At 47.2% G+C, this 26,441-nt stretch overlaps 1 protein-coding gene across 1 annotated transcript in view; it reads right to left on the bottom strand.

Annotated features, from left to right (window-relative positions):
• KCNN4 (potassium calcium-activated channel subfamily N member 4) overlaps positions 1 to 26,441 on the bottom strand; it is a 48,671-nt gene extending 22,230 nt beyond the window's left edge. Inside the window, exons 1-2 of the mRNA XM_083515407.1 lie at positions 25,764 to 26,441; positions 517 to 612 (exon numbers count right to left, since the gene is read on the bottom strand). Of these exons, the coding sequence (XP_083371533.1) occupies positions 517 to 612; positions 25,764 to 25,964 (297 nt within the window). The 5' untranslated portion in view covers positions 25,965 to 26,441. The remainder of the gene's footprint in view (positions 1 to 516; positions 613 to 25,763) is intronic.

The raw sequence follows: 26,441 nt of genomic DNA, 5'->3' as shown, positions 1-26,441 counted from the left end.
GTATGGTGTGTTTGCAGCATTTTGTCAGACTGTCTGACCTCCGCTGCGCTCATTTGAGAAATAGTCATAGAATCATAGAATCATAGAGTTGGAATAGACCACAAGGGCCATCGAGTCCAACCCCCTGCCAAGCAGGAAACACCATCAGAGCACTCCTGACATATGGTTGTCAAGCCTCTGCTTAAAGACCTCCAAAGAAGACTCCACCACACTCCTTGGCAGCAAATTCCACTGTCGAACAGCTCTTACTGTCAGGAAGTTCTTCCTAATGTTTAGGTGGAATCTTCTTTCTTGTAGTTTGGATCCACTGCTCCATGTCCGCTTCTCTGGAGCAGCAGAAAACAACCTTTCTCCCTCCTCTATGTGACATCCTTTTATATATTTGAACATGGCTATCATATCACCCCTTAACCTCCTCTTCTCCAGGCTAAACATGCCCAGCTCCCTTAGCCGTTCCTCATAAGGCATCGTTTCCAGGCCTTTGGCCATTTTAGGCTTTCCCATAGTTAGGCTTACCTGGATCTCTTTGATGTGAAAAGCCAGGATCGTGATCAGCAGCCCAGCTGTGGAGAGGGTGATGAGGCACTTCACCATGAAGGAGTATGCAAACCACTGAAGGGAAGAGGAGGGAGAAGTGAGGAGAAGGGCCGGGTGCCATTAGAGCATTATTATCATTCCACTTCATTCATGAATCGCTTCCTCTGAAGCACCTTGAAGTGATTTTGCAGTACAGTAGAAATGCATATCCAACTACTGCTTAATTACCATATTTTTTGCTCTATAAGACTCACTTTTTCCCTCCTAAAAAGTAAGGGGAAATGTATGTGTGTGTGTTATGGAACGAATGCAGGCTGCGCAGCTATCCCAGAAGCCAGAACAGCAAGAGGGATTGCTGCTTTCACTGCGCAGCGATCCCTCTTGCTGTTCTGGCTTCTGAGATTCAGAATATTTTTTTTCTTGTTTTCCTTGTCCAAAAACTAGGTGCTTCTTGTGGTCTGGTGTGTCTTATAGAGCGAAAAATACAGTATATAGAAAGTTAAAACAACAGCATATGCAGAAACAATGGAAAGTCATTGCATATACCGTATTTTTTGCACCATAGCACTCACTTTTTTCCTCCTAGAAAGTAAGGGGAAATGTCTGTGCGTGTTATGGAGTGAATGCCTGCGGGTGTTGGGGGGGGATCTGCTGCAGTCGTGAGCAGAGGATCCATGGTTCCCCTTCCTTCCCTCCTCCGTGGTTACAAAGCATGGATCCACATGGATCCTTAGGATTTTTGCATTGGGCTACTCCAAACTCACTGTCAGATCACATGTCTGTGGCCACAGCATGAACCACAAAAATCATATATCCACTATTTCGTTTAGAATTTTTTCCCCCTTGTTTTCCTCCTCTAAAAACTACGTGCGTGTTATGGTCTGGTGCGTGTTATCGAGCGAAAAATACGGTATATAAAAAAACAATTATAGACACTGAATGGGATAAGAAGTCATAGCTGAAGGAGAGCCTGGCTACGGAATCAGGCCAATGGCCTGGCTAGTCCAACATCCAGTTTTCATAATGGCCAGCTAGTTGTCTACAAACAAGTGGGCTCTGGGTGCATTTGAGCCCCTCAAGAGTGTCAGCTCTTACGCCCAGAGCCAATGGTTTGATGGTGGCTGCTGTTTGACAAGAGTTGTAGGCTCTGGTGGTTGGCCTCCCTTCAAAAACTTTGAATGGTAGCACTTAATTCTCAAATTCCTGCATTTCAGGGGGTTGGACTAGATGACCGTTGGGGTCCCTTCCAGCTCTACAATTCTGTGAAATGGGACCATATTTATCATAGTACTGTGGGGTGGGGAACCTCCAGCCCTCCAGCATGGCTCACCAGACCTCCCCATTTGGCCAGCAAAGGCCATTTTGGGGAAGCCACGATGGTTGTTGTTACCACTACTAAATTCATTAAATTTGTATCCATGGATCTCAAGGTGATTCGTAGCATAAATATACAAGATAAATACACAAAATACATAATAAAAACAAGAACAAAACCAATAAACCCCTCCCACCCGCAAGCACATTTAAAAGGCCATATAACAGGCATGTCCAAAGTCTGCTTCAGGGGCCTAATGTGGCCCACCAGTCAATTTAACCTGGCCCCTGTGGCAGTATATGCCCTGGGGTAAAAAAACTCAGCAACTTAAACCCTAAAAAAAAGCTCAGCAACTTTGGTCGGCCCTCACTTCATCAAATCTGGCCCCCTTCGAAAAAAGTTTGGGCACCCCTGCCATATAATGTTAACCAGCCAAGGTCTGGTTGAAGAGGAATGTTTTCGCCTGATGCCTACAGGTGTATGCAATGAAGGCGCCAGGTGAGCCCCCCTGGGGAGAGCATTCCACAAACAGGGAGCCACTGCAGAAAAGGCCCCGTTGTCCTGTTGCCACCCTCTGGACCTCTCACGGAGGAGAAGCACAAAGAAGGGCCTCAGACGATGATCACAGGGTCTGGGTAGGTTCATACTGGTTTCAAATTGATGCTTTTAACTTTTTTAACTGTTGCGTTGTTTCGTAGACCACCTGGAGGTTGCTGCTGTTGTTTTTCGCAATCAAGTGTTAAATAACTTTTGTGAAATAAATAAACAAGTTATGTACCTCAGCCTTAGGACCAAATGACACACTGTGTGCACTCTGTTGCAACAATGTCGCAATGGAATTGCTTTGTTTTCCACTTAACTGAGGAAAAGAGCTTTGAGGGGGACCGCAAACTGTGAGTGGGGAGGAAGCAAAATTTGTGGGTGCTTAGCTCTTCCCTCCAAGCTTTGGGTGAGGAAAGTGACTTTTAATCAGAAAAGTAGTTACGCAAAATGCCTCCCCTTCCACCGTTTGACCCAGAATTGCAGCCTCCTCAATATTTCTTCTTTCCAATGGGGCTGGAGAGGGGGAAGTCAGAGCTTCTGTCATGTAGCTGCGAGTAAAAGAGAGTTTGATTCTCACATTCAGTTCATGCTTGGTGCATGAATGCAATTGGGAAGATATGCATTCAAAGACCCTAGCTATTATTATGGCTTGATCATAGTATGAATTTGGTTGCATTTTTTTCGGGGGGGGGGTCCTTTCTTGCACGTTTTGCCAACCCGCTTTTTCATAGATCTTCAGTCAGTGCATCTGGCTGTTAACCAGAAGGTTGGTGGCTCCAGCCGACCCAAGGATGGCTACGGGCAGGATGGCTGCATTGCAGGGGACTGGACTAGATGACCCTCAGGGGTCCCTTCCAACTCCTCGATTCTATGATCCATATTAAATAACAGTAATCATAGTAAACAAAGCTGAAGATGCTTGTTCCGCAGCCATTCTACACTTTTATGTTGTCTGTTATTCACAACAAACCCTAACCTTCCACTGGTCTTGATCTACAACGCAGCAAAAATACATTTTAAAAAGGTCATAAAACAAACAGTACATAATACATTCAGATAGATAGATAGATAGATAGATAGATAGACAGACACGCGCACACACACACACCTAACAAAGCAGACAGCACAACTATACAAAACTAAGGTCAGGCATAGGCAAACTCGGCCCTCCAGATGTTTTGAGACTACAATTCCCATCATCCCTGACCACTGGTCCTGTTAGCTAGGGATGATGGGAGTTGTAGTCCCAAAACATCTGGAGGGCTGAGTTTGCCTATGCCCGGCTGTGATCATGGGTGTGGTAGATCCCGCCCCCAAATCAAGTATATAAATAAAAATACTTAACTAGCTGACTAACTGACCAATTGTATCACAGATAACTTGGTTCTGCCCCCTGCAACATAAAGCCTGCCCCCCCCCCAAAAAAATAAATCCTGGCTATGCCCATGGCTGTGATCATGTAGACAGTTCCTGGGGCATAAGTCCCATTTAATTCAATTGGGATTACTTTTGAGTAGACATGCATTGGATCGTGCTGTAAATCCCACTTGATGTTTAGCCAAAAAACAAACAAACACCACTTTTTTTCAAAATAAAAAAAATCCTTCCAGTAGCACCTTAAAGACCAACTAAGTTAGTTCTTGGTATGAGCTTTTGTGTGCATGCACACTTCTTCAGATACCTCTTGCATGCACACGAAAGCTCATACCAAGAACTAACTTAGTTGGTCTTTAAGGTGCTACTGGAAGGAATTTTTTTATTTTGACTATGGCAGACCAACACAGCTACCTATCTGTAACTGGAACCACTTTTTTTCAGTTAGCCCCTTTATACTTATATAAATTAACCATGCCCATTAAGTTCAACGGGTCTAACTCTGAGTATGACAATGCATTGGATGTGGCTCATACCTTTGTTCATACGTAAGCAAATCTGTTAGAACACCGATGATATAAATAATACGGCTTAATGCTTGCAAATTTCCAAGCACTCCACATACAATGCATGATATAGCTCTAGCTGTAGCTAGGTAGGTCAATATTATCACCCTCCGTAATGCAGATGGGACGGAGGAACGAGGGCTGAGAAGGAGCAGATTGCCTGAGACCACCTAGGGACCTCAGCCCACAGATAACATCCAAAGCGGGTACTTCCTAATTTGCGGATCCTTCTCCTATGGCTCCTAGGCTACACCAACCTGCAGGAAAGTCTAGGATGGCATTCAAGAATTGGCTGCCAGCACTGACAGCTGAATGGCACCTCAGGGGAACCTGGCTGGCACAAAGCTCAGGCCGAACAAAAGGAAGTAATTGTTCACAGAGTTAACAAAAAGGTTAATAACCGGGAAGGGGGTGGGAATCGCTGCAATAATTGCCACATTTTGGCTCCGTTGAAAAACCTGTACTGGTTTCCAATTTCTTTGTGGGCCTTGGGTATCTGCCAGAAGTCCAACATCCCAACAGGGCACAACCACGGATGTCATTTACACACACACAAACACACACACATGGCCTGGTGCTCTGACTAGTGTTGGGAGAGCTGGGATTTCCCACAGTGCCCTTGATGTGGCCTTGCTCCAAGGAACTGTGGGGAATGGAAACAGCATCCGTTTGGCATCCGTCTGTCTCGGAAGGCAATGGAGGACTGCGCCTTTGGGGGTGAGGTCAAACTGTCGGAAGGTTACATGGCAGCTAGAAACATCAGCTTAGTGCACTGGCTGGTAATTTTTTTTTAAAAAAAGGACTGAAGTGGTTTGCAAAAAGAATGAAACGACAAAAAAAAAATAGGAAAAACAGTTAAAAACAACTAGTCAAACCTCGGTTCCCAAACGCCTCCGTTTTGGAACGTTTTGGCTCCCAAACCAGAAGTAAGTGTTCCAGTTTTTGAACTTTTTTCAGAAGCCGAACGTCTGACGCGGCTTCCGCTTCAGTGCAAGAAGCTCCTGCAACAAATCAGAAGCCGTGCCTCAGTTGTCAAACATTTTGGAAGCCAAACGGGCTTCTGGAACAGATTGCATTCGACAACCAAGGTTTGACTGTATTTTTTAAAAATAAAAATTAAAATTAAAATCAACAATAAGCTAAAAACCTGATTAAAACACATGTCAACATTCTATATCTCTGGGTAGGCTTGTCTAAACAAAAAAGCTCCAATTCTTAGCAGGCACTGAAAAGAGTACAGTGAAGGTGTATGCCTGATGTCAAAATGCTCCCCCCCCCCTCCACACTGGCACTGTGGGTTAAACCACAGAGCCTAGGACTTGCCGATCAGAAGGTCGGCGGTTCGAATCCCCACGATGGGGTGAGCTCCCGTTGCTCGGTCCCTGCTCCTGCCAACCTAGCAGTTCGAAAGCACACCAAAAAGTGCAAGTAGATAAATAAGTACTGCTCCGGCAGGAAGGTAAACTGCGTTTCTGTGCGCTGCTCTGGTTCACCAGAAGCGGCTTAGTCATGCTGGCCACATGACCCGGAAGCTGTACGCCGGCTCCCTCAGCCAATAAAGCGAGATGAGCGCCGCAACCCCAGAGTCATCTGCGACTGGACTTAATGGTCAGGGGTCCCTTTACCTTTACCCTAGTAGTATATGCATTTTTGTACAATTTGTCTGGAAAACTGAACCAACCCAGACCCTATGATCATCCTCTGATGATTATGCGTTAGGTGCCAGGCAAAAATATTCCACTTTTCTGAGGCCTTTGGCCAATTAAACAATCTATGGTCTTTTAAACTGCAGGGGTGGGTTATCGTTTCGTTTGTTACTATGTTATGTATCTTCATGTTTTTATACTATAAACCGCCCTGTGAGCCTCGGATAAAAGGGGGAGGGTTAAGTACTTTAAAAACTGAAATAAATAAATGAATTGCAAAACTCAGAGAAGTATGAATTTTGAACAATGTCTGCATTTCCATTTTGGGTTACCGTTTTCTGAAAGCGTAACTTGGGTTGCTTTGCCTTCAGACAAGTACTGTACTGAATCAAATGTCTCCCGCTGTCCATAAGGGCAAGTTGGTGGATAGGAGGTTTAGCCAAACAGCATCATGTGAGATTCTGCCAACCTGCCAGTGCTGTGATGTAGGTCATTCTTTGCCCTGAACTGTGCAGCAGAGGGCCTTCTTGGTAGTGTTGCCCTCCCTGTGGAACACTTTCCCTTCAGATAAAAAACTATGCAACTTTTAGAAGACATCTGAAGGCAGCCCTGTTTAGGGAGGTTTTTAATGTTTGATGCTTTCTTACATTTTATATATTCTGTAAGCCGCCCAGAGTAGCTGGGGAAACCCACACAGATGGGTGGGGGATAAACATTGTTGTTGTTGTTGTTGTTGTTGTTGTTGTTGTTGTTTGCAAGCGCGTTATCATTTTATTCCAAAAACGGCAGCTCTCTGCAGCCCACGAAGAGGTGGTTCTACTTGTTTCTCATGGAACGGAAGGAGTTAAAACCCTGCTGCGTGGGGCAGCAGATGAGGGGTGTGTGACCAATCGTGTGCTAATAAAACAATTGAATCATTGTGGGTTTTGTTGGAGGCAACAGCTTTCACCTGGGCAACCAGCTACCACCTGAACCAGGTGTTTCCAGACAGACTTACTGGTTTCAGGGCGAGGCTGTCCCCTACACACACAGACTAAAACCCTATTTACAAGCATTCGGAAATTAGGCACAGAACTCAGATGTAGAAATAAATGCGCCCGTGGAAAGAATAACTCAGCACTCCATTCTTTCCAAGTCTGAAAGGCATTGCATACATCCCTTGGGAATTAGGAGGGTTGGCTCACTGAGCCAAAAAGGGGTCTTTTGTTGCAGACTTCAGGTGTCTTGCCCCTTTGGAAACTGCTGGAGGCAGAGTCAGCCTTGTTTATGCTGGGTGGCATTCGGCTAAGTTTTATTCAGAGCAAACATACCGAAAGCAATGGACCTGATGGTCACGTTCACTAATTCCAGTTGGTTTACCCCGTGGAACCACTCAGCAGTTATCTGAGCAGGGTTTCCCCCCAGCCATACTTGGAGATGCAGGGTTTTCAACCTGTGACCTTTTGCATTGCAGGGCAGATGTTCTGCCACTGAGCCACGGTGTCCCCTGCTACTTTTTAAAATTTTTCAATTAAGAAAGAAACAACTTTCTTTTCAGCCAGCTGGGCATACTGCAAAGTGCAGAGCTGGTGAACTCTCAGCCACATATCACCTTAATCTCAGCCAAAGCATCAATATATATACAGTACAGTGGTACCTCGGGTTACGAACTTAATTCATTCCGGAGGCCCGTTCTTAACCTGAAACGGTTCATAACCTGAGGTGTGCTTTTGCTAATGGGGCCTCCTGCTGCCACCGCGCCACCAGCACACGATTTCCGTTCTCATCCTGGGACAAAGTTTGCAACCCAAGGTACCACTTCCAGGTTAGCGGAGTTTGTAACCCAAAGTGTTTGTAATCCGAAGCATTTGTAAACCGAGGTACCACTGTAAAAGAGTATGAGTGAGTTTTCTGTAAGGCTCAGCAGTAGAGCATTTGCCTTGCATGAAGTACCAGATTCCCAGAGTTTCTAGTAAGACTGTGAAGAGACCCTTGTCTAAAGAAACCCAGGGAGCCCCTGCCAGTCAGTGCAGACAGTCCTGAGGTAGATGGACCCTATAATCTGGACTCAGTATAAGTCAGGTTCCCGTGTTCCATCACAGTAAATATCAGTGTTCCCTTACGTACGCCGTTTCCTTTCCGTAAGTGATTGCAGTTAATAGCTCGCTCCATCCCCCTTGTCGGTATCAGGCTCATGCCAAACCATCAGTCAAGTGAAAATGAAACATGCGGCAGCAGAAAAGGGTCGCCTTGAGGAACTCTTGAGTTACAGTGGCAGGGAGTTCCACAGGCTCTGGAATGTAAGATGTAAGGAAGCACAGCTGTCTAAAGCTGTACTTCTAAAAAGCGGGTCTGTGGCTTAGCAGCCCTAAAGGTTATGACTGGAGGCAGTAATGCTTCTGAATGCTACTTGCTGGAAACTGCAGGAGGACAGAATGCTGTGGCACTTGGGCCCTGCTTGAATCTGGAATCTGACTGGCCTCTGAGAGAACAGGATGGTGAACTAGGTGGGCCTCTGCAAGGACTTTTGTGTTTTTGTGTTTTCTTACGTTCTCCTCCAGGACCCCTATACTTTGGGGTGCTCTTAAGTTCCAGTTTCGTGTTGTCAGCCTGTGTCCAGCCGAGTTCTTTTAGAACCTAGCAACACTCCAGATTACAACATTCCAGCTCTGCACCCTAGTCTTTCCCTCGAAAGTGATAAAAGCTTGGAACGGTAAGGGGTCTTTGTCCTGGGGGAAAACATTTGCCTTGGTGGCGTTTCCAGAGCTGGGCTCCAGAAAGACAAAAAGGTCGGGGGGGGGGGAGCACTTCTGGCCACTAAAGGACAGCCAAGGCAGTACGGGAGACACCCTGGGCAAATATTATTACAATAGGGAAGGTGACTGAGAGGGGAGGCACTCACAAGATATATAAGCAAGGACAGCCAAGACAGACAGAGGCACAGGAGGGGGCAGAGGAGAGAGTTGAGTAACCCATGCTGCCTCCTCATCATGAGTCTCTTTTTAAAGCCAAAATATATCCTGACTTTGGCCACATTCACACCATATATTTAAAGAACTACAATACCACTTTAAACAATCACGGCTTCCCCTAAAGAATTCTGGGAGCTGTAGTTCGATATGGGTTCTGGGAGGTGCTACGATTCCCAGAGTCCCCTGTGAAAAGGCATTGGTTGTTAAAGCGCTCCGAAAATCATAATTCTTCGAGGGGAACTGGGGGTTTCTCCCAACAAGACTCAGCACCTTTAACAAACTACATTTCCCAGGATTCTTTGGGCGTGAATGTAACCTTTATTTACTCCAGGGGTCTTCCCAGCATTGCCCTTGGACAGCCCTGCTCTGCTTCCTCCTCAAGTGCCTTTGCCTGACTGGAATGTGTCTTTGAACTATGATAATTCCTCTTGTTGCTCGAATGGAGGTTAGAGAGAGGTAGGGGTTGGGGTCGCATGCAGAAATCTGCAACCTTTACTGTGCAAAGGTAAGAGTCATGCTTGTGATCTACCTGTTATGTCTCTGGCCCCGCCCTCCATTTGGCAGGCGGCCCCTGGAAAGTCACCCGTGAGGGCATGCGGCCCTACTGGGTTCCTTCTTTGGTTTGTTTCTGTTAAGCCATTGGCCGATGGGGGAGTGGAGGCCCTTGCACCAAAAATAACCCCTTTTCAACACTTCCGCATTTCGCTCCAGGGCATGGAAGCTAATTTACCGTATTTTTTGCTCTATAAGACTCACTTTTTCCCTTCTAAAAAGTAAGGGAAAATGTGTCTGCATCTTATGGGGCGAGTGGAGGCTGCGCAGCTATGCCAGAAGCCAGAACAGCAAGAGGGATCGCTGCTTTCGCTGCGCAGCGATCCCTCTTGTTGTTCTGGTTTCTGAAATTCAGAATTTTTTTTTCTTGTTTCCCTCCTCCAAAAACTAGGTGCGTCTTATGGTCTGGTGCGTCTTATGGAGCGAAAAATATGGTGCTTCGCTTTTCAGGTGGGGGGGGGGGAATGTTACAGATCAACACCAGCTTTTCATCCCTGCAATGCAAATTCTGCAGCAGGAGCTGCTTCACTAGTAGGGGTAACAGCCAGTCCAGGGTGTGGTCTGAGCATCCCTCAGGCATGCTGGACCAAAGTCTCTGCCCCAGTATCCTTGGAGAAGCAGGAAGGCATCCACCTGTTTTGTGGACAGATAAACAACCCCATGCTGAGCAGAAATGCAACAGGTACATCTTTGCTCAGCAAGTAGCCATAGATAGCCTCCACAATTTTTTCCAGTCCTCTTTTCATTCAAGCTAGCAGCCCTCAACTACTATCAGGGCAAGAGGAAGCCATCGTGGTGCCTGCCAGGTGTGTAATTTTTTTATTTTTTGTGAGTTGTTTTAAACTGTTTTGAATATTGTCTTTTAATGTTGCAACCTGCCCTAGGAACTTAAGGGGAAAAGCGGGTGAGAAATGAACAAACAAACAAATAAACTACAACTCCCATCAGCCCCAGTTTGCATGGCCAATGGCACTGGATCCTAGGAATTGCAGTCCGCTACCTCTGCAGAGCAAATACATCAGCTACCGCTCCATTAAGGGCACAGAGTTGCTCGCCGTAAAGATGGCAAATTAAATTAACTTGCCACAGCTCGAGGGTGAGGTGGAATAAAGGGGCCAGGAGCGGAAATAACAACTTTTGCGGCTTGGCAGCACCCACTAGGCCTCAAATCCCTTCCAGAGTTTGGATTAAAAGCTTAACATTTACAACTTGGCTCTCCATTCCATTGAATTCCAGTCATTGCACTTGCAAGGTTTTGCGTATGTGTGTGTGTTTTCTCCCCTTTTGTGACATCTGCACTCCTGCCATCCCTAACCACTATCCCTTACTCTCCTCCCAGCGTTGGGAAGGAACTCCTGGAGCTCTTGGCTCCTCTGCACCCTTGCCCTGGGCAGTTCCCACTGCTGGTGGCGGCTTCTCCGTGAGAACACATGTCACCTGGCCCATCCGGATTAATATTTATCCTGTCACCGGTCCCAACGCTGCCTCCCCGCCCCCTCCAGCTCCACAGCCCCTGCCGTGAAGGGAGCAATTGTGTCCTGAACAATCGGACAAGAGAAGGAAGTTGGGCTTGCTCCATGAGCCGGGAGAAGAGGCTTGCCCGTGCCAGGAATGGTAGGATAAGGAAATAAAGAAGGGAAAAGAGAAAAGCCAAGAAGAGGCAGCCTTGTTTTCTCACTGTGGTGGTGAACCTTCCTCTGAACTGGGCCTGCGTACACAGCACAGCTTTATAGCCCATTTCCCCCATAATCCTGGGAGTGGTAATTTACCTCACGGAGCTACAGTTCCCAGCCCCTTAAAGGAACTACAGTTCCCAGGTGGGGTTGCCTTAAATGTATGGTGAGTATGCTGCCCAAGTCAAGTAATCTGAAGTTTGTGTGTTAATTTCATCTGTTGGAAGATTCAGGACAGTGCAGGGTGCAAAACTAGATGGGTCACTTGCCTAATCCAGCAAACTCTTCTTACCAATTTCTTTTGTCCTACGTGCTGTTGTAAATAAAAATATGCCCTTTTCCCTTATGGGGTATCCAAGAGCCCATATAGAGTCCTTACATAGGTTCCCTATTGGTAGGAGAAAATAACAGAGGCCAACCAGAGAATATTGAGAAGCAAAGCAGCTAGTAAGCTTGATCTTTATTGATCTGTTGCAACAGGGTACTCCCCTCACACGCAGGAGAGGAAGAGGACCCAGAACAATGGCCTGCAAGGCCTTATAAAGACTTTTGAAATTCCCCTTCTCTAGATCAGGACCACCCCCAGAAACATTATGCATACATCACAGAAGGGGTGTAACCTAAGACCACCCCTCAGATACATCCCACCTACATCACAGAAATTTAAATGTTGTTTTTCTCCTGTCCCAGTTTATCTCCTGTCTGGCAAGTTGCTTGATTGGATTTCTGGGGAGCCTGGCCATTCTTTTGTAGTGCTAAAATACTTATTTCCTGGGCCAGGTCACAGGCTCACACCTTATTCAAACACAGATTAAGACAGGATTTGTGAAGGAAGAGACAATGGGGAGGCTTTTCCATTTTTAACCTTGCAGAGAAAGGATTTGGTCAGTTTAGGAATCAAAATGGTTCCAGGTTGGCTTTCCTGTGCTGACCTATGTATGTGCAGTTATGAACATTACTATATATTTAAGACCATAAAATTCCTATCACAGTGCTACCGGCTGGCTGGAATCTGAAGCTGCAAGCTCTCCACGCTGCAACACACTGTTGCAGGTAGCCTTGAAAAATGCACAAATGCAAGAAACTCAAAAGGCCAGTGTGCTGCTGTGTGCCTCTTGCTTGTAAATCCTCCAAAAGCCAGACAGATCTTAGTCCTCCTTGTGGTGCAGCGCTAAAAACTGGTAGCACATTTACAAAGCTAAGCAGGGTCTTGTATAGTTTCAAACTGGATGGGAGACGACGTGTTGGGCTACATCTCTACAGTTCTATGATCAGTGGGTGGACTTCTATTATCTTTGTGCTGATCCAACGAGGCAATTCTAACCTTTCAGGCTAGTGGGGACTGGATACGCACCATACATTTAAAGCACATTCCCCTCCTCACAGAGAATCCTGGGAAGTGTAGTTTATCCCACAGAACTACAATTCCCAGCACTGTGGATAAACCACAGCTCCCTGGATTCTTACCCAACCTTAGCTGCTGAAATGGATCTTATCCGATGTGTGGAAAAACCCAAGAGAGATTTTGCTTAACTGAGCCTTGATTCAACGGGTAAGATTAGATTTTCGCAAGGCACGGCCGCTAAACAAACAAACAAACAAACATCTGTTGGATCAAGGGGGAATTAATTAGTGCACAATAAGATCAAAATACAGGTCAAGCAAAAGTGTAAATGAGTTCTTTATCAAGAAATAACCCATCTTTAGGAGAAGCAGGTCTGTTGTGCAAGAACTCCTGACCAGCTATAATTGTGTAAGCTTAATTTCCCAGAACGTGACTGGGTGACCCACCCAAAAACAACAACAGGCTGAAAGTGCCCAGGGAAATGCGCCGAAAAGTGTGGGGTGAACCAGCGAAGGTGTATAAACACCCCACAAAGCCAATCAGGATGAATGCTCATTGTTTGTCCCACAAACAAATCAGAACATATGCTCAGTAAAGACCAGATCTAGGCCATACCATACATTTAAAGCCCTATGATACCACTTTAAACACTCACGGCTTCCCCCAAAGGACCCTAGGAAATGTAGTTTAAGGGTGCTAAGAGTTGTTAGGAGACCCCTGTTCCCTGCCCAGAGCTACAATTCAAAGAGAGGTTTCAATCTCTTTTCCCAGGGAACTTTTCCAAAACTAGTCCCCCCCCTTTTGCATTACTTTTGGGTTTTTTGCCCCCCACCCCATGCACAAAAAACTCTGCTTATAAAAAAAGCAAATACTGTGGAACCCCGTGTTACATACTGTTCTCCTTACGAATACTTCGGGTTACAAGCCCTGCTAACCCGGAGGTAGATGCTCTGGTTGCGAACTTTGCCCCGGGATGCTAGTGGAAGCTGCATGCTGGCAGTGCGGCAGCAGCAGGAGGTGCCATTAGTGAAAGTGCACCTCATGTTAAGAATGGTTTCGGGTAAAGAACGGACCTCCGGAACGAATTAAGTTCGTAATCAGCGGTACCACTGTATCAGTGAGAATAATAATAATAATAATAATTTGTTTGTGCCCTACCCTTCTAACTGGGTTGCCCCAGTCACTCTGGGAAGCTTCCAACAGAATAATATCCTGATAAACAGTATGGCTGACTGGCTAGAATCCTGAACATAAGCATTCCATGCTGCAGCACTTTGTCGCAGGTTCCATTCTTACCAGTCGTGAGATAAACAGGGGAAGGGGATGTTGCCTAATATGCAGCCTGCGAACGTCCAAAGGCTGAGGGTGAGACGGACCTTTGTGCTGGTCCTGCAAGGCAATTCTTTTATCTTCTTTCAAGACGGTTAACTGGGACTGTGTACAAAACACACCTTTAAAGCACATGCACCTGCCAAAGAATCTCAGAAACTGTAGTTTACCCCTCCCAGAGCTGCAATTCCCAACACCTATAACAAACAAACTACAGTTCCCAGGAGTCTTCTCAGGAGGGGAGGGGATGTGCTTTAAATGTATGTTGTGTACTTAGCCCTGCTCCAGTAATCTGAAGTGCATGCACTAGTTGAAAAATTAGGTCTACTCTGATTTCCTTCATCCTATGAGCAGCAGGCATCCTAAACTGTAGCAATCCATACTGCAACATTTTGTTGCAGGACCACCTGTCCTGACTCTAGAGCATGTGCAAAAATCCCAGAGCGCCACTTCCTGCTCTGTGCGCCTAAATGTCACTGAGGCAACTCAGTGAGGTCCTGTCTGTGCACCTCTGCATCTCAAGTCACATCCTTGTGTTCCTGTCTTCACCTGTTGCACATGACCTGATATGTTTCCCTCCCCCCCCACCCGCACCGTTTCTCAAGAAGCTACAGGATACATACGGATCGTGACAAACTTCATGTGTTCTTAGCTTCAAACCCCAACAGAGGGAGCGTACTGGGGCCAGAGTAAACAGTAACTTGTGCCTAGCCTGAATGCGTTTGAGCTGCCCTTGTTATTTCGATGATTACAATAAAATCCACTGTAAGATGAAAACGTTTTGTTAAACATTATTCGGAAATGGTTATCGCCAGTCGACTCACACACCCTTCATCAGAAGCTGACACGGGAAAGTTTACACAAATTACCACAATTTGGTGGAGTGTGTGCAGACAGGAAGGGGCTCCGGCAGTGATTATGAGTGTGAAACTAAATCGAGGGGGTGTGTGTGTGTGTCACTTGATATGTTGCTGGTCTACAACCCCATCACTCCTGACCATTTCCCATGTTGACTGGGGCTGATAGGACCAGAGTCCACCATCACAGGTTCACATCTGTGATGGGTCAGATGTTCCAAATTCTCACGCCTCCTTGTTTTTCTCTTTGGAAATGCCGGTGGCCCTGCAATAGCTGCGGGTGAACCAAACATTACTCTTGCCACCTTTTATGGTCTTTGTTCCTCTCCTTGATGCTCTCCTTTCCCAGCCCCCTCATCTTGTGACGTTGCCTTTTCTCTGCCTGTTCCCAAAAACTTATTTCCTACGGTCACCCTTGGGTGCCGATGGGGGAAAACACCCCTCAGCACCTGCCTGTTGCACTGCTCCACATGCCAAAGAGTCAACATTAGTCCCTTTCCCGATTTTATCTTTCGCCTCCTGCTTTGATTTCGTTCCAGCCCATTTCCACTAAAGTGCTATGAAAACGTTTTTTTGCTCCTTTGCCTAAGCCAGAATTACCTTTCTTACTAGATAAGAAAGGTCAACTGTGAAGGTACGGACAAGTTGCTCAGTAAATCCCAGAGCTGCATGCCTCTGCTTGGCTCCTCTACATGTCCATTCAGATCCCAGTTTGCAAAACAATTTTTTAAAAAAATCTATTTATGTTGGAAAAATAAGCACCCACCTTTGTTCTGTTAAGTGGAAAACTCCCACCCTTGCAACACATTAAAGAGAACTAGGGGGCAGGATTCCGGATTGTACCACTTCAGACTGCAGGTGTGTTTGGGTCACACTTGTAGATATTCCAGCATTCAACAACAGAAATACAACTCCTTGCATGCAGAAAACTAGAACACCAGGGAGAAGACTGTGTTAAAGTTTTTCCCCATTTTACTAATTTATTACTTTGTGAGGGGACATAGAAAACCATGCTCACACCCCTAAAGTGGTACAGTCCGGAATCCTACCACCACATGTCAATCAGCTGGGAAGCAACTGCAATCCAGCCATGGGCCTTCCTCCCAGCTCCTGTAGCTGAGTGAAGACTTGAACTCAGGCCTCTGAGGATGCCACCCGATTACAAACCTCCAGTCAGAAGCATGGTTTGAGTCAAGCAGGGAGGTCAAAGCAAAGTTCCTTGCAAGACCTGGGTTGTAAACTATGCAAGAACTGACCTACTGGAGCAAAACCCAGAGCTGTTTGCAAGAGCTCAGCTGTTAATCAAGTTAATCAAGAACTCTGCAAGATTCAAGGGGTTTTTTTAAGTGGAAACTGGTTTTCCTGGCCAAATAGTTCAAGGCGGATCACTTGCTAATCTGTTATAGTAAGGCTTTAAAAACAGAGCAGAAGTAAGACTGAAATCTGCTTAATCCTGATGGGTCAGCAAATTTTGACCCAGCAAGCTGAACACAGGGCTACCAGACATGTAAAGGTAGCATTTATGAGATTGAAGAACGATCCCCTGGCTTGCCTGTCGCTGCAAAAATGGGGAAGGAGTCAAGCACCAGCCGCTTCCATACATGACTGGTGGGTCACATTTGGCTGCATGGCCCTGCCTCTGAAAGACGCCAACGTGCATTTCTTTTTACCTGATGTTTAAGAACAGGCTCTGAAGGAGCCCAAATATTAAAATGCCTGAGCTGGCAGGAATCGGATTTATTTTCAGTCTCGGTACCAGCGAGTGACGAGTGCAACGGGGAGGTCACTATAGCCCACAGAAGGCAGCTCTAATCATGGTACTCCTTTTTGAATCCGAGTGCAATATTTAAATTGGAGCACATTTACTGAAACATTTCCCCTGCCTCCAAAAAAATAAAAATCAGCCCCCTTTCCTCTGCAGCCCAGACAGAGCCCTTTGCCTGGCATTCCCCTCCTTGTTTCTTCCAGCCAGCTTCTCCGACATGTTCCCAAGCAGGGAGCGGTCACAGAGGGGACCTAGAACGGATCCGAGGTCTGTTTGCAGACGGAGGTTCAGGAAAGGCTCTTCATCTTCCAGGGGAAACTTGCTCCAGATCTCTGTGCCCTTGGGAGGCGGAGCTGCCGTCACATAGCAGGGCAAAAGCAAAGAGACCTCAAGCTGTAGCAAGGGGAAATATTTCCCCTTCCCAGCGGGTGGGGAGGTAGAGGGCAGGGGGGCTACTTGCCAGGACTCCTGGGTCCGGGGCTTGTGCACTTGTGCAGTCATCCTCAGACTCTGAAACAAAGGGCAGCTTTCTGTCACACGCTGTCCCAAACACAAGGAAGTGTGGGCACAAGATGCTTCCTCAGTCCTCTCCGGGTCTGTGCAAGGTTTCCCATCAAAATTGGGGGAAGAGAAGCTATAAACCCAACACAAAGAGAGCAGATGCTCTGCTCCTGTTGTATCTAATCTGCAATGTGAAATCTGTCCCAGGAAAGGCACAGCATCACTTTTTGGATCTGAACAGCACTGGGCACGCAGCGCAGGACATGCAGCGTCCAAGTTTAGCATGGCAACAGCAGCTACACATCCGTAGCTCTCTTTCTGATTGAGACCTAATAACAATGTTTTTAAAAAATTGAAAACCAGGCAATTTTAGAACACTCTCTCATAAGTTTTCACATCACCCCTATAAGGTAGGTCTAGAGGTCTTCTTGCTTCATTGACTCGAAAACAAAGCAAAGCAGCCCAAGCAGGTTTTTGATCTCTGGGCAATTTGCCAGACCTCTTTGCGTAGAAGCCAGAACTTTTGGAGTGATTGCCATACTTATTTTTAATTTTTTTTTAACAAAGCTGGACTTCTCAAGGTCAACAAGCTCTTTCCCACACTCTCTTTATAGAATCCTGTTCTGCAGAACCCCAGTCCTTCTCAGCAAGCCATTCATCAGAAAAGCGGCCTTATATGAAGGCAAGCTATTGGTCCATCTGGCTCAGTATTGTCCACACTGATTGGTAGGGTCCTTCCTGTATATTCCGCATACATGAGAGACTGTGGGGTTCCGCCATTGCCCCACAAATGTCACAATAGGATCTGTGCTACAGAGCTGGGGGGGGTGTGGACAAGCTTCAAACTTGCGGCAATGATTTTGTGAAGGAGTTTTGCCAAAACCCTGAGATCAGAAGCAGATTTAGGGGAGAGCAACCAGTTTGGTTGTCCTGGATGCGCAGCCTTGGGGGTGCCACAACTATTATTTGGAATGGAGTGCAAGAGGCAGGGGGCGCTGAATTTTGGTGTTACCTAGCATACCACTTAAATTTGAGGTCCCAAGGCATGCCGCTGCTGAGATCCACCAACCAGAATCTGGCATGACAGACTTACTTGCAGAAATAAATATGAACTCAGGAATTCGTTTTGAGTACAAAAGACTGAACGAAACTCGCAAAAAGCTACTCCCGGTTAATCTGCCAGGAGGGTGGGGTCTTTTTGTTGCTGCTGTCGTTAAACAACTGGGATATAGGTCTACCTCTAAACGTATACTAAGGTATCTTGCAGATTTTGCAGAAGCACACAGTTGTGAATCATTACCATGAATTGCTGTTGATCCCAGCAACTTATTTTGGCTTGCCCATTGCAGTAATGCCATCATTTGATGAGGGAGAGGTGCTTAACACATCCCACTCCCCACTGAGCTCACACTCCTTTTGGAGCTCAGTTCAGCTGGTGGATTTTAAGTGGTTGCAGGGCTGATTTCCAGGGGAGAATCAGGGTAGCGGGGAATAACTCAGCACCCCCCCTGACCTGTCAGTTCTTCCTTGCATGTTAAGGGTTTGGTTCTTCATTCCTTATAAGATACAACACCTGCTTTTTTATTCCCCCCACAATGATTCACATGGTCTCCTGCCCTCAACCTAGTAGTAGGTAAGTAGATGAAATTAATATTCTCCCCACCACCACACAAATTGAGGTAAAAAAAGAACTTTGGAAAAAGCAGGTCATGCCCTCAATTTATTGTTCTCACTAGTGTTGCTACTTCCTCCCCCTCTCTAGTCTGAACTGCTGTACTTTTAAAAAAAACATTTGCACAAGAGGCAGAAATTCAGCAGGTCTTTTCCCCAGTCACCACATCTCCAGGTCACACTGCTCCAGTTGAATTTCTGCTTGTCATACCTCTCTTACCAATGCAACCCTCTCAGGCCGACAGGCGTGCACACACACACACACACACACCCTGCAAAAGATGGCAACACTGTTTGGCATTTACAAAGGAAAGCTCAGCGATTGAATTCCTGGCACATTCTGGAAGGGGATCAAGGAGGAAGTAGCTAATCACCCTACAAAGACCCACCTTGCACTCTGGGAATGACTGCTCCACAGGAAGTCTCCTTCAAACACTTTAGAGGTTTAAGAAGCACTTTATCGTTGCAGGCTATTGCCCAGCCACCTCCAAACCCTGTCACTGCCTCAGCTTTGGTGATGTCACAGAATGTTTACGGGCATTCTAACAGCTGAGGAGAAAGGACCAGTTATGGAATGCTAGCGACTGGTGATGTCACAGAATGTTTACGGACAATCCAACTGCTGATGACTCAGAAGGGTCAGATAAGCAATCTGCCTCAGCTACTTTATCTTATGGATCACTTAGGCTAGCTTACAAACACACACACACACACACACACACACAATCAATTGCGGGTTTAACCTCAGCACCTTTTGTGTTATGCAACCGATACAAATCTTTCACTTCAGCATGCAGTTGCCCCGCTATGCTGGGACTTGTCCATTCAGTCCTGCACCCCACCCCTGAATAAGCACATTCCCTTCCCTTTCCCGTGGTCTTGATGTCCCCAACGTCCTTCCACCCTGCAGGTCTCTAACTGCAGCAGCAGCAAAATGCAATAAATCTCAAGGGAGGGGGTGGAGGAGACAAGCCAGAGCGAGGACTTTCTGTTTCCTGCTTCTCTGGGATAAGGTACGGGAGACATTTTTACGGAGTGGGAGATCGGCAGAACTTGGCATGCTTAGCAATGATCTGCACCATACAATTAAAGCACATTCAACGCTTGTTTAAAACACATAGCTTCCCCCAAGAATCACGGGAACTGTGGTTTGTTGTGGGTGCTGGGCATTGGAGCTATATGAGGGGGGAACTAGAGTCCCCCAAATTCCTTGGGAGAAGTTGTGTGCTTTAAGTTGTATTGAATGTGCTTTGAATTGCTGTTTTGACATCCATCTGTCTCGAAAGACAATGGAGTGCACTCCAGGGGTGAAGTCAAACCTTTGGTGAATCACAGCGCCTGCTGTGGCTGCAGAGACTGGTAACTTGTAGCTGCTGCCTCCTGTGTTGTTTTTGCTGTGTTAGCAGCACAGAAGCATGGGATTTGAACCCTGGGCTCCCAGGCCGTAGTCCGACCCTCTAACCACTACACCGCACTGGCTCTTGGTGATTTTTGTTTTGCTGTAGCACTCATAATGACTTTTAATTGCATTTTGATTGGCCCCTTCCTTTCTTATATTGCACTTCATTGCATTCCAGTTCGAATTCTGCAGAATTTTGCAGACTTCAAAGGGTAAATGTTCTTCTTTACAGCCTTGCCCTGGACCACCAAAATGAGGTTTGTGGACAGTTTGGGAAGCCCTGCCCTACAGTAACACAAAAGGGGGTGGGATTAAGACTGGGAGAGCATGGCCGGTCTAGGCCCATCTAAACAGGTTGTGCAAAAAGGAACTCTGAAAAGACAGATGCAAAACGGCAGAAACCCAAAACCCACTTGTTCCCTGTTTTTCCCCATGGCGCCAGACAGTCAGCAGCCTTTGTGCAAACTGCTTCGGAAAGTCTCCAGTTGAAGGACCTTTGGTTCTGAAAGATGCTGAGCTATGATAAACTTTTAATTGTAAGTGCTTTTGAGAACCTTTTCGTATTCTTTTTGGTTTCTGTTCCTCCCATTTGTTTTGGCTTTGAGAGTTGAGCGGAGGATGCCCTCTAAATGCCCGTCTCCGGGAGTCACAGGTGGGAAAGGTGTGCGTGCTCTGGCTTGTGGCTTTTTGTGGGAATAGGATGCTGGACTGGGTGGGCCATTGGCCTGATCCTGTACTCCTATTTGAAACTCAGCCTCCCAGTTGCTCTGCTGGAGCAGCTCAGTACATCTAAGCTTTAATGCAGGGATGGGGACCTGTACCCCCCGACAACTCCCATCATCCCTGACCATTGGCTGCACTGCCTGGGGAGTGGAGTAAGAGTGGGAGCTTGTCAACAGCTGGAAGGCCATAGGTAGAATGGCACAGCATGCTTGGCATGTAGAAGGGCCATAGAATCTCCAGGCAGGGCAGGGGAGGTTCCTGTCTCAAGTCCTGAAGAGGTGTAGATAATACTGAGCTCGACATACCAGTGGTCTGACTTGCTGCAACATAGCTTCCCATGCACCTTAAGAGGAGATTAGCTTCTATGTTTGGCTGCTGGTATTGTGGGAAGGGTCGCAGCAGTTTGACTTCACCCCCCAGAGACACACTCCATTGTCTTTTGAGAAAGATGGGTGCCAACCATGGACATAGCCAGGATTTTTGTTAGGGGAGCAGGCTTTTGTTTTGGGGTGGGGAGAACCTCAGATTTGTACTGATTTTTATTGATTGGGGGGACAGCTGTCCACCCCCCGCGCCACCCCCCTTGGCTACGCCCATGATGCCAACAACAACATTATTCCGGCCTTTGGCAACCTTGATACCCCCAGCTGCCTTGGACCACAGCTCTCGTCTCCAAATCAGCTGGCAAGCACCATGTTGGAATATTCCAGTAAAAGCATTGCTTTAAGCGCTCAGTTAATGCAGTTTAGGAAGTTCTGTGCATGCTGGAAAACAAGACTTCTGAAATAAGAGATTGTGAAACTGGAAGAAAACGATGCAGTGTGTCACGGACGACTCTGGGGTTGCGGCGCTCATCTCGCTGCAAATGAGTGCCCTGCAAATGGGGCAGGGGTGGCGCTGTGGTCTAAACCACAGAGCCTAGGGCTTGCCGATCAGAAGGTCGGCAGTTCGAATCCCCATGACAGGGTGAGCTCCCATTGCTCAGTCCCTGCTCCTGCCAACCTAGCAGTTCGAAAGCACACCAAAAAGTGCAAGTAGATAAATAGGTACCACTTCGGTGGGAAGGTAAACAGCGTTTCCGTGCACTGCTCTGGTTCTCCAAAAGCGGCTTAGTCATGCTGGCCACATGACCTGGAAGCTGTACACCTGCTCCCTTGGCCAATAAAGCGAGATGAGCGCCGCAACCCCAGAGTCGTCCGCGACTGGACCTAACGATCAGGGGTCCCTTTACCTTGACCGTAATGTCCTGCAAAGACACACCGCATCGTTTTCTTCCAGTTTCACAATCTCTTTCTTATTTCAGAAGTCTTGTTTTCCAGCACGCACAGAACTTCCAAAACTGCATTAACTGAGCGCTTAAAGTCAGCGGCCTATTATCATCAGCCATCGCTGTCTGGCTGCCTTTGGCTTCCTGAAGCAGACAAGCAGATGAGGCGGCTCTAGCCATGTAGACTTTTCATTTGCATTACAAATGTGGGGTAATACAAACACCAGCGTAAGCCTCACTTGTGAAGAAAGCTTACAGCCCTTTTGTTATCAAGGGGGGGAAATCTATAGTTAAGAGCTGCCTGCAGGGCAAGGGAAGTGCTTGATGTAGTCAGAGCCAAGATGACTCAGACCAGAGAGCTGTGCTACGCAGTGTGAGGAGGACGGTTTGCAAGCTCCACACCTAGATCCACCAGCACAACTTACTCAAGGCGAAACTGTTCTCTTGGTTGTGGTGTAGCCAGTCTGAGCCAATGTGGCGTAGTGATGAGAGTGTCAGATCTAGGATCTGGGAGACCAGGGTTGAAATCCCTGCTTAGCCAGGAATCCCACTGGGAGACCTTGGGGCCTAACCTACCTCACAGGAGACCAACTAAGTTTGCTATTGGTATGAGCTTTCGTGTGCATGCACACTTCTTCAGATACGAAAGCTCATACCAGTAACAAACTTAATTGGTCTCTAAGGTGCTGCTGGAAGGAATTTCTTTATTTTGTTTTGACTATGGCGAACCAAATGGCTACCTACCTGTAACTCCCTCACAGGGTTGTTGTGGGGAGGGAGACAAGTGTCAACACCAACTTGAGCTCCCTGAAGAAAAGGTGGGATATAAACGTGAAAATAAATAAAAAGTCCCCATTTTTATTTATAACTCCAAGTTGCTCAAGGTTCTCTTGCTCCCCATTCCATCCTCGCAACAACTCTGTGAGGTAGGCTAGCCTGAGAGGCTGGGACTGGCCCAAGGTAATCTGGTGGGCATCACTGGGATAGCTCAGTCAGTGGAGCATGAGGCTCTTGACCTCAGGGTTATGGGTTCGAGACCCACATGGGGCAAAATATTCCTGCATTGCAGGGGGTTGAACTAGATGTCCCTCATGATCCCTTCCAACCCTACAATTCTATGACTCTGTGATTTGAACCCTGGTCTCCCGGTCCTAGTTCAACACTCTAACCACTACACCACACTGGCTCTCCCTTCCACTACATTTCCCGGTTTTAAAGCACCATCACTGTTTTGTCTTCTGGTAAGATGTAGAGGTGTCTTTTTTAAAAAATAAAAAGTTACTGCAGACACACATGGACTTGTCTGGGGACACAAACAGTGGACTCTTTCCTCCTCCAACACAGAGGTGCACAAATCAGTGAATACGGAGGGTCTTCTTTTCCCAAGGGTGTTTTTTCTTTCTGCTTCTGGAGTGGGGAACCTCCAGTTCACCTCCTCCCATGAAGTCAAAAGTGGCATTCCAAGCTTATCAATCCAGCCCTCAGGATTCTGCCCTCTGGACAGGCCACCTCTCCAAGCCATTGTCCTCGCTGGGCCTGTTCTGTGCTCTTTCGCTTGGCTGGAATGCATCCTCGAACTGGAACAATGCCTCTTGCTCGTAGGAGTGAAGAGGTGTGTTTTGGGCGCTCAGAAGCCTCTGGCTTTTCTATGGCTGTAACACACAGCCTGCTGTAAGTCACACCCATAGAACCCCATCCCCAAAACAGCCATAGTTTGGAGGACTCAGAAGTGTCCTCACATATCGAGTGCATAGCGTCAGATATCACAGGTTAGCCACAAACGGGAACCCACTTGTGCTTTTGAGGCAGGAAAGTCCAAGTGCATTCCCTTCCCGGCTGAGACACACAAATTAAACAGGAGAAGGAAGGAAGCTGCTGGGATGTTCTTTTGCATAAACTGCATCGGAATGAGCGGCTGTTCATTCCAGGACCAATCCAGAAGTGATGCAGGAAATCCCTAAACAGGATCTCTCTCTCTCTCTCTCTCTCTCTCTCTCTCTCTCTCTCTCTCTCTCTCTTAAATGTTAAGAAAAGCTGCAGGACTTATGAGGGGGAGGACTGAGAGATGGGCTATTTCACTGTTTTTCTGGTTAAATTCTGCACCAATCTTCTACTTGCCCCATGGGAGGAAGCACAGTGGTACTAGCAAAACAACTGGGCTAAATGGCAGCTGGAAGGTTGATTTATTTGGGAAACTGGCATGGAATGAAAGGGTTAAGCACATACACACACACACACACACACACACACTCCTGATTAATACCTTTAGCTGTTATTAGCATTTTTAAAAAAATAAAATAATCAAGATGCTGTTAATAATTTCCCCGCATCATCTCTACTCTGCCCCTCAGCTCTCATTCACTTCAACGGGGCTCCTGCAAAAAGACTTCTAAGAAATCGAGGTGTTTTTTACAAAAACTTCTCTGTGAATGATGCCCTGCAGATTGAGTCCACCTGCTTTCCGCTCCCTCAACCACCAGAGGCCGCTGCCTCACCTTCCCTCGTGGTACAGCCACCTCCGAGGCAGAATTCAGGCAGGCACCTACTTTGAGTAGGTCTTAAGGAAGGGGATAGAGAACCTGGGGGGCTTCTAGGTGTTGTTGGACCACAATATACATCACACAAACCCCAGCCAGCACTGCCAGTTGTCTGAGATGATGGGAGCTGGAGTTCAGGGGGACAGATGTGTGCAGGATTTCAACTGAAGCAATTCTTGAAGCCACCGTGTGTGTGCTGGTGGCCGTCACAACACTGAGTGGCAATGAGTCCCACAGGTTAATTTCATAGGACTAGTTTCACCTGTATGTTAATTAACTCCCACTTTTATCACCAAGGGTGGGGGGTGGCAGAGCGCTCTTGAGGAGCAGGCAGGGTCAGGATTGAAAGCCACACATGTTTATTGTTCTGAGGCTATTGTTTTGTTGCAATGCGATATTGCACTGGGCAACAGAAAAAGAAAATATAGAAGGATCCATTCCCAGCTCACAACGTCCTAAACTTTGGTTTAGGAAATGGCAAATTGCCTCCATTTCCTTTTGAGTGTTTGGTGCAGATGCAAAAGGGTATGGACAAGGAAACGTCACGTTTTCAATCTTGCCCTTCTCCCAAAGGACTCAATTCCTTCGCAGGCTACTTAAGACCAAAGTCACTCAGTGAACTTTATTGCAGAGTTGGGTTTTTAAAAAGACTTCCCACCCAGCCCATCCAAGACCAAGCAGTCAGTGCACCACAATGACTCTCCAATTATAGGTTGTGCATGTCAACGGAGGGACTTGTGGTTGATGAGAGTGCGTGCCAGCTTTTGAATTCCACAGAATTCTTTGTCGGGTGGAAAAGCAGCAGCAGCAGGCTCTTGGGTGTCTCATCAGGGATAGAGAGTTCCCACCCTCCCTGACCATTAGCCATGCTTGACTGGAGTCCCATAACATCTCTTGGGACACCACAGAGAACCATCCCTGATGTATAGAGAGAGCAAAGACCATGGATCTCCCCCAGCTGACCGATTTTAAGAGAAGAACCTTCCTAACCCCAAATTGCACTCCTTCTGTATCTTCTCTGCATGAGAGAAAGCTTTAAAAAGTCCCCCAAATGGAAACGGATCTGGGGCAAACACCTGCTATTAAAACACCTTTGCTAACCCTGGCGCCTTTCAGATGTTTTGGACCACAATCCTCATCAGTCCAAAACATCCGCACAGAGAACATTTGGTTGTTGAGGGCTGTTAAGAGTCGAGCGTAAAGGTGACTTACCTGACAGCGTCCAAACCAAGCCAGTTCGGTGTGCAAAATCATCAGGAAGATGCCGAGCAGGGCTGTGCCCAGCGCCCACCCCGCCAGCTTCTTCTCTTCCCCCAGCAAAACTTTCCTGCCTCGGAGGCGCCGCAGGTTGTCGCCGGGCTCTCCAGGGATGGGCAGCACCGTGGTCTCCGCCGGGTCTTCCTTGCTCTGCATCTCTTGCGCGCTGCCAGGGACGGAGGAGCGCTTGGCCGCCGAGGTTGGGAGGCAGGGGCTGAAGACCCCCTGGGCAGCCCCCCATCCCTGCCTCTTGAGCAGCCAGCAGGCAGCCAGGGCGAAAGAGGGGGGGCGGCAGGGGTATTATGGGGCGGTGGCACCTGCTGGCGCTCCGGGGTGACCGGGAAAGGAAGAGGGTGGAAGAAACAAAAAAGAAAAAGAAACCAAAGCACGAGCGACGCGTGGGGAAAGCAAGAACGAGAAGGAAGGCGAGCTGGAAGGTCCGGAGAAGAAAGAGAAAGTGAAGAGCGTGGGTTTCAAAAAAATAATAAAAATAAATGGAAGGAAGGAAGCCAGAAGGAGAAAGAGCGCGCGGCGAAGTTCTCCAAGCGCGCGGAGCCGGAGGCAGCGATCCGGGCAAGGAAGACGGTGGAGAGTGGAGGCAGCCCCAGAGAGCGCCGGAGGAACTGGGCAAGT

Source organism: Podarcis liolepis, assembly GCF_965112155.1.
Source record: "Podarcis liolepis genome assembly, chromosome: 7".
NCBI lineage: Eukaryota > Metazoa > Chordata > Lepidosauria > Squamata > Lacertidae > Podarcis > Podarcis liolepis.
This window is presented reverse-complemented; position numbering and strand designations above follow the sequence as displayed.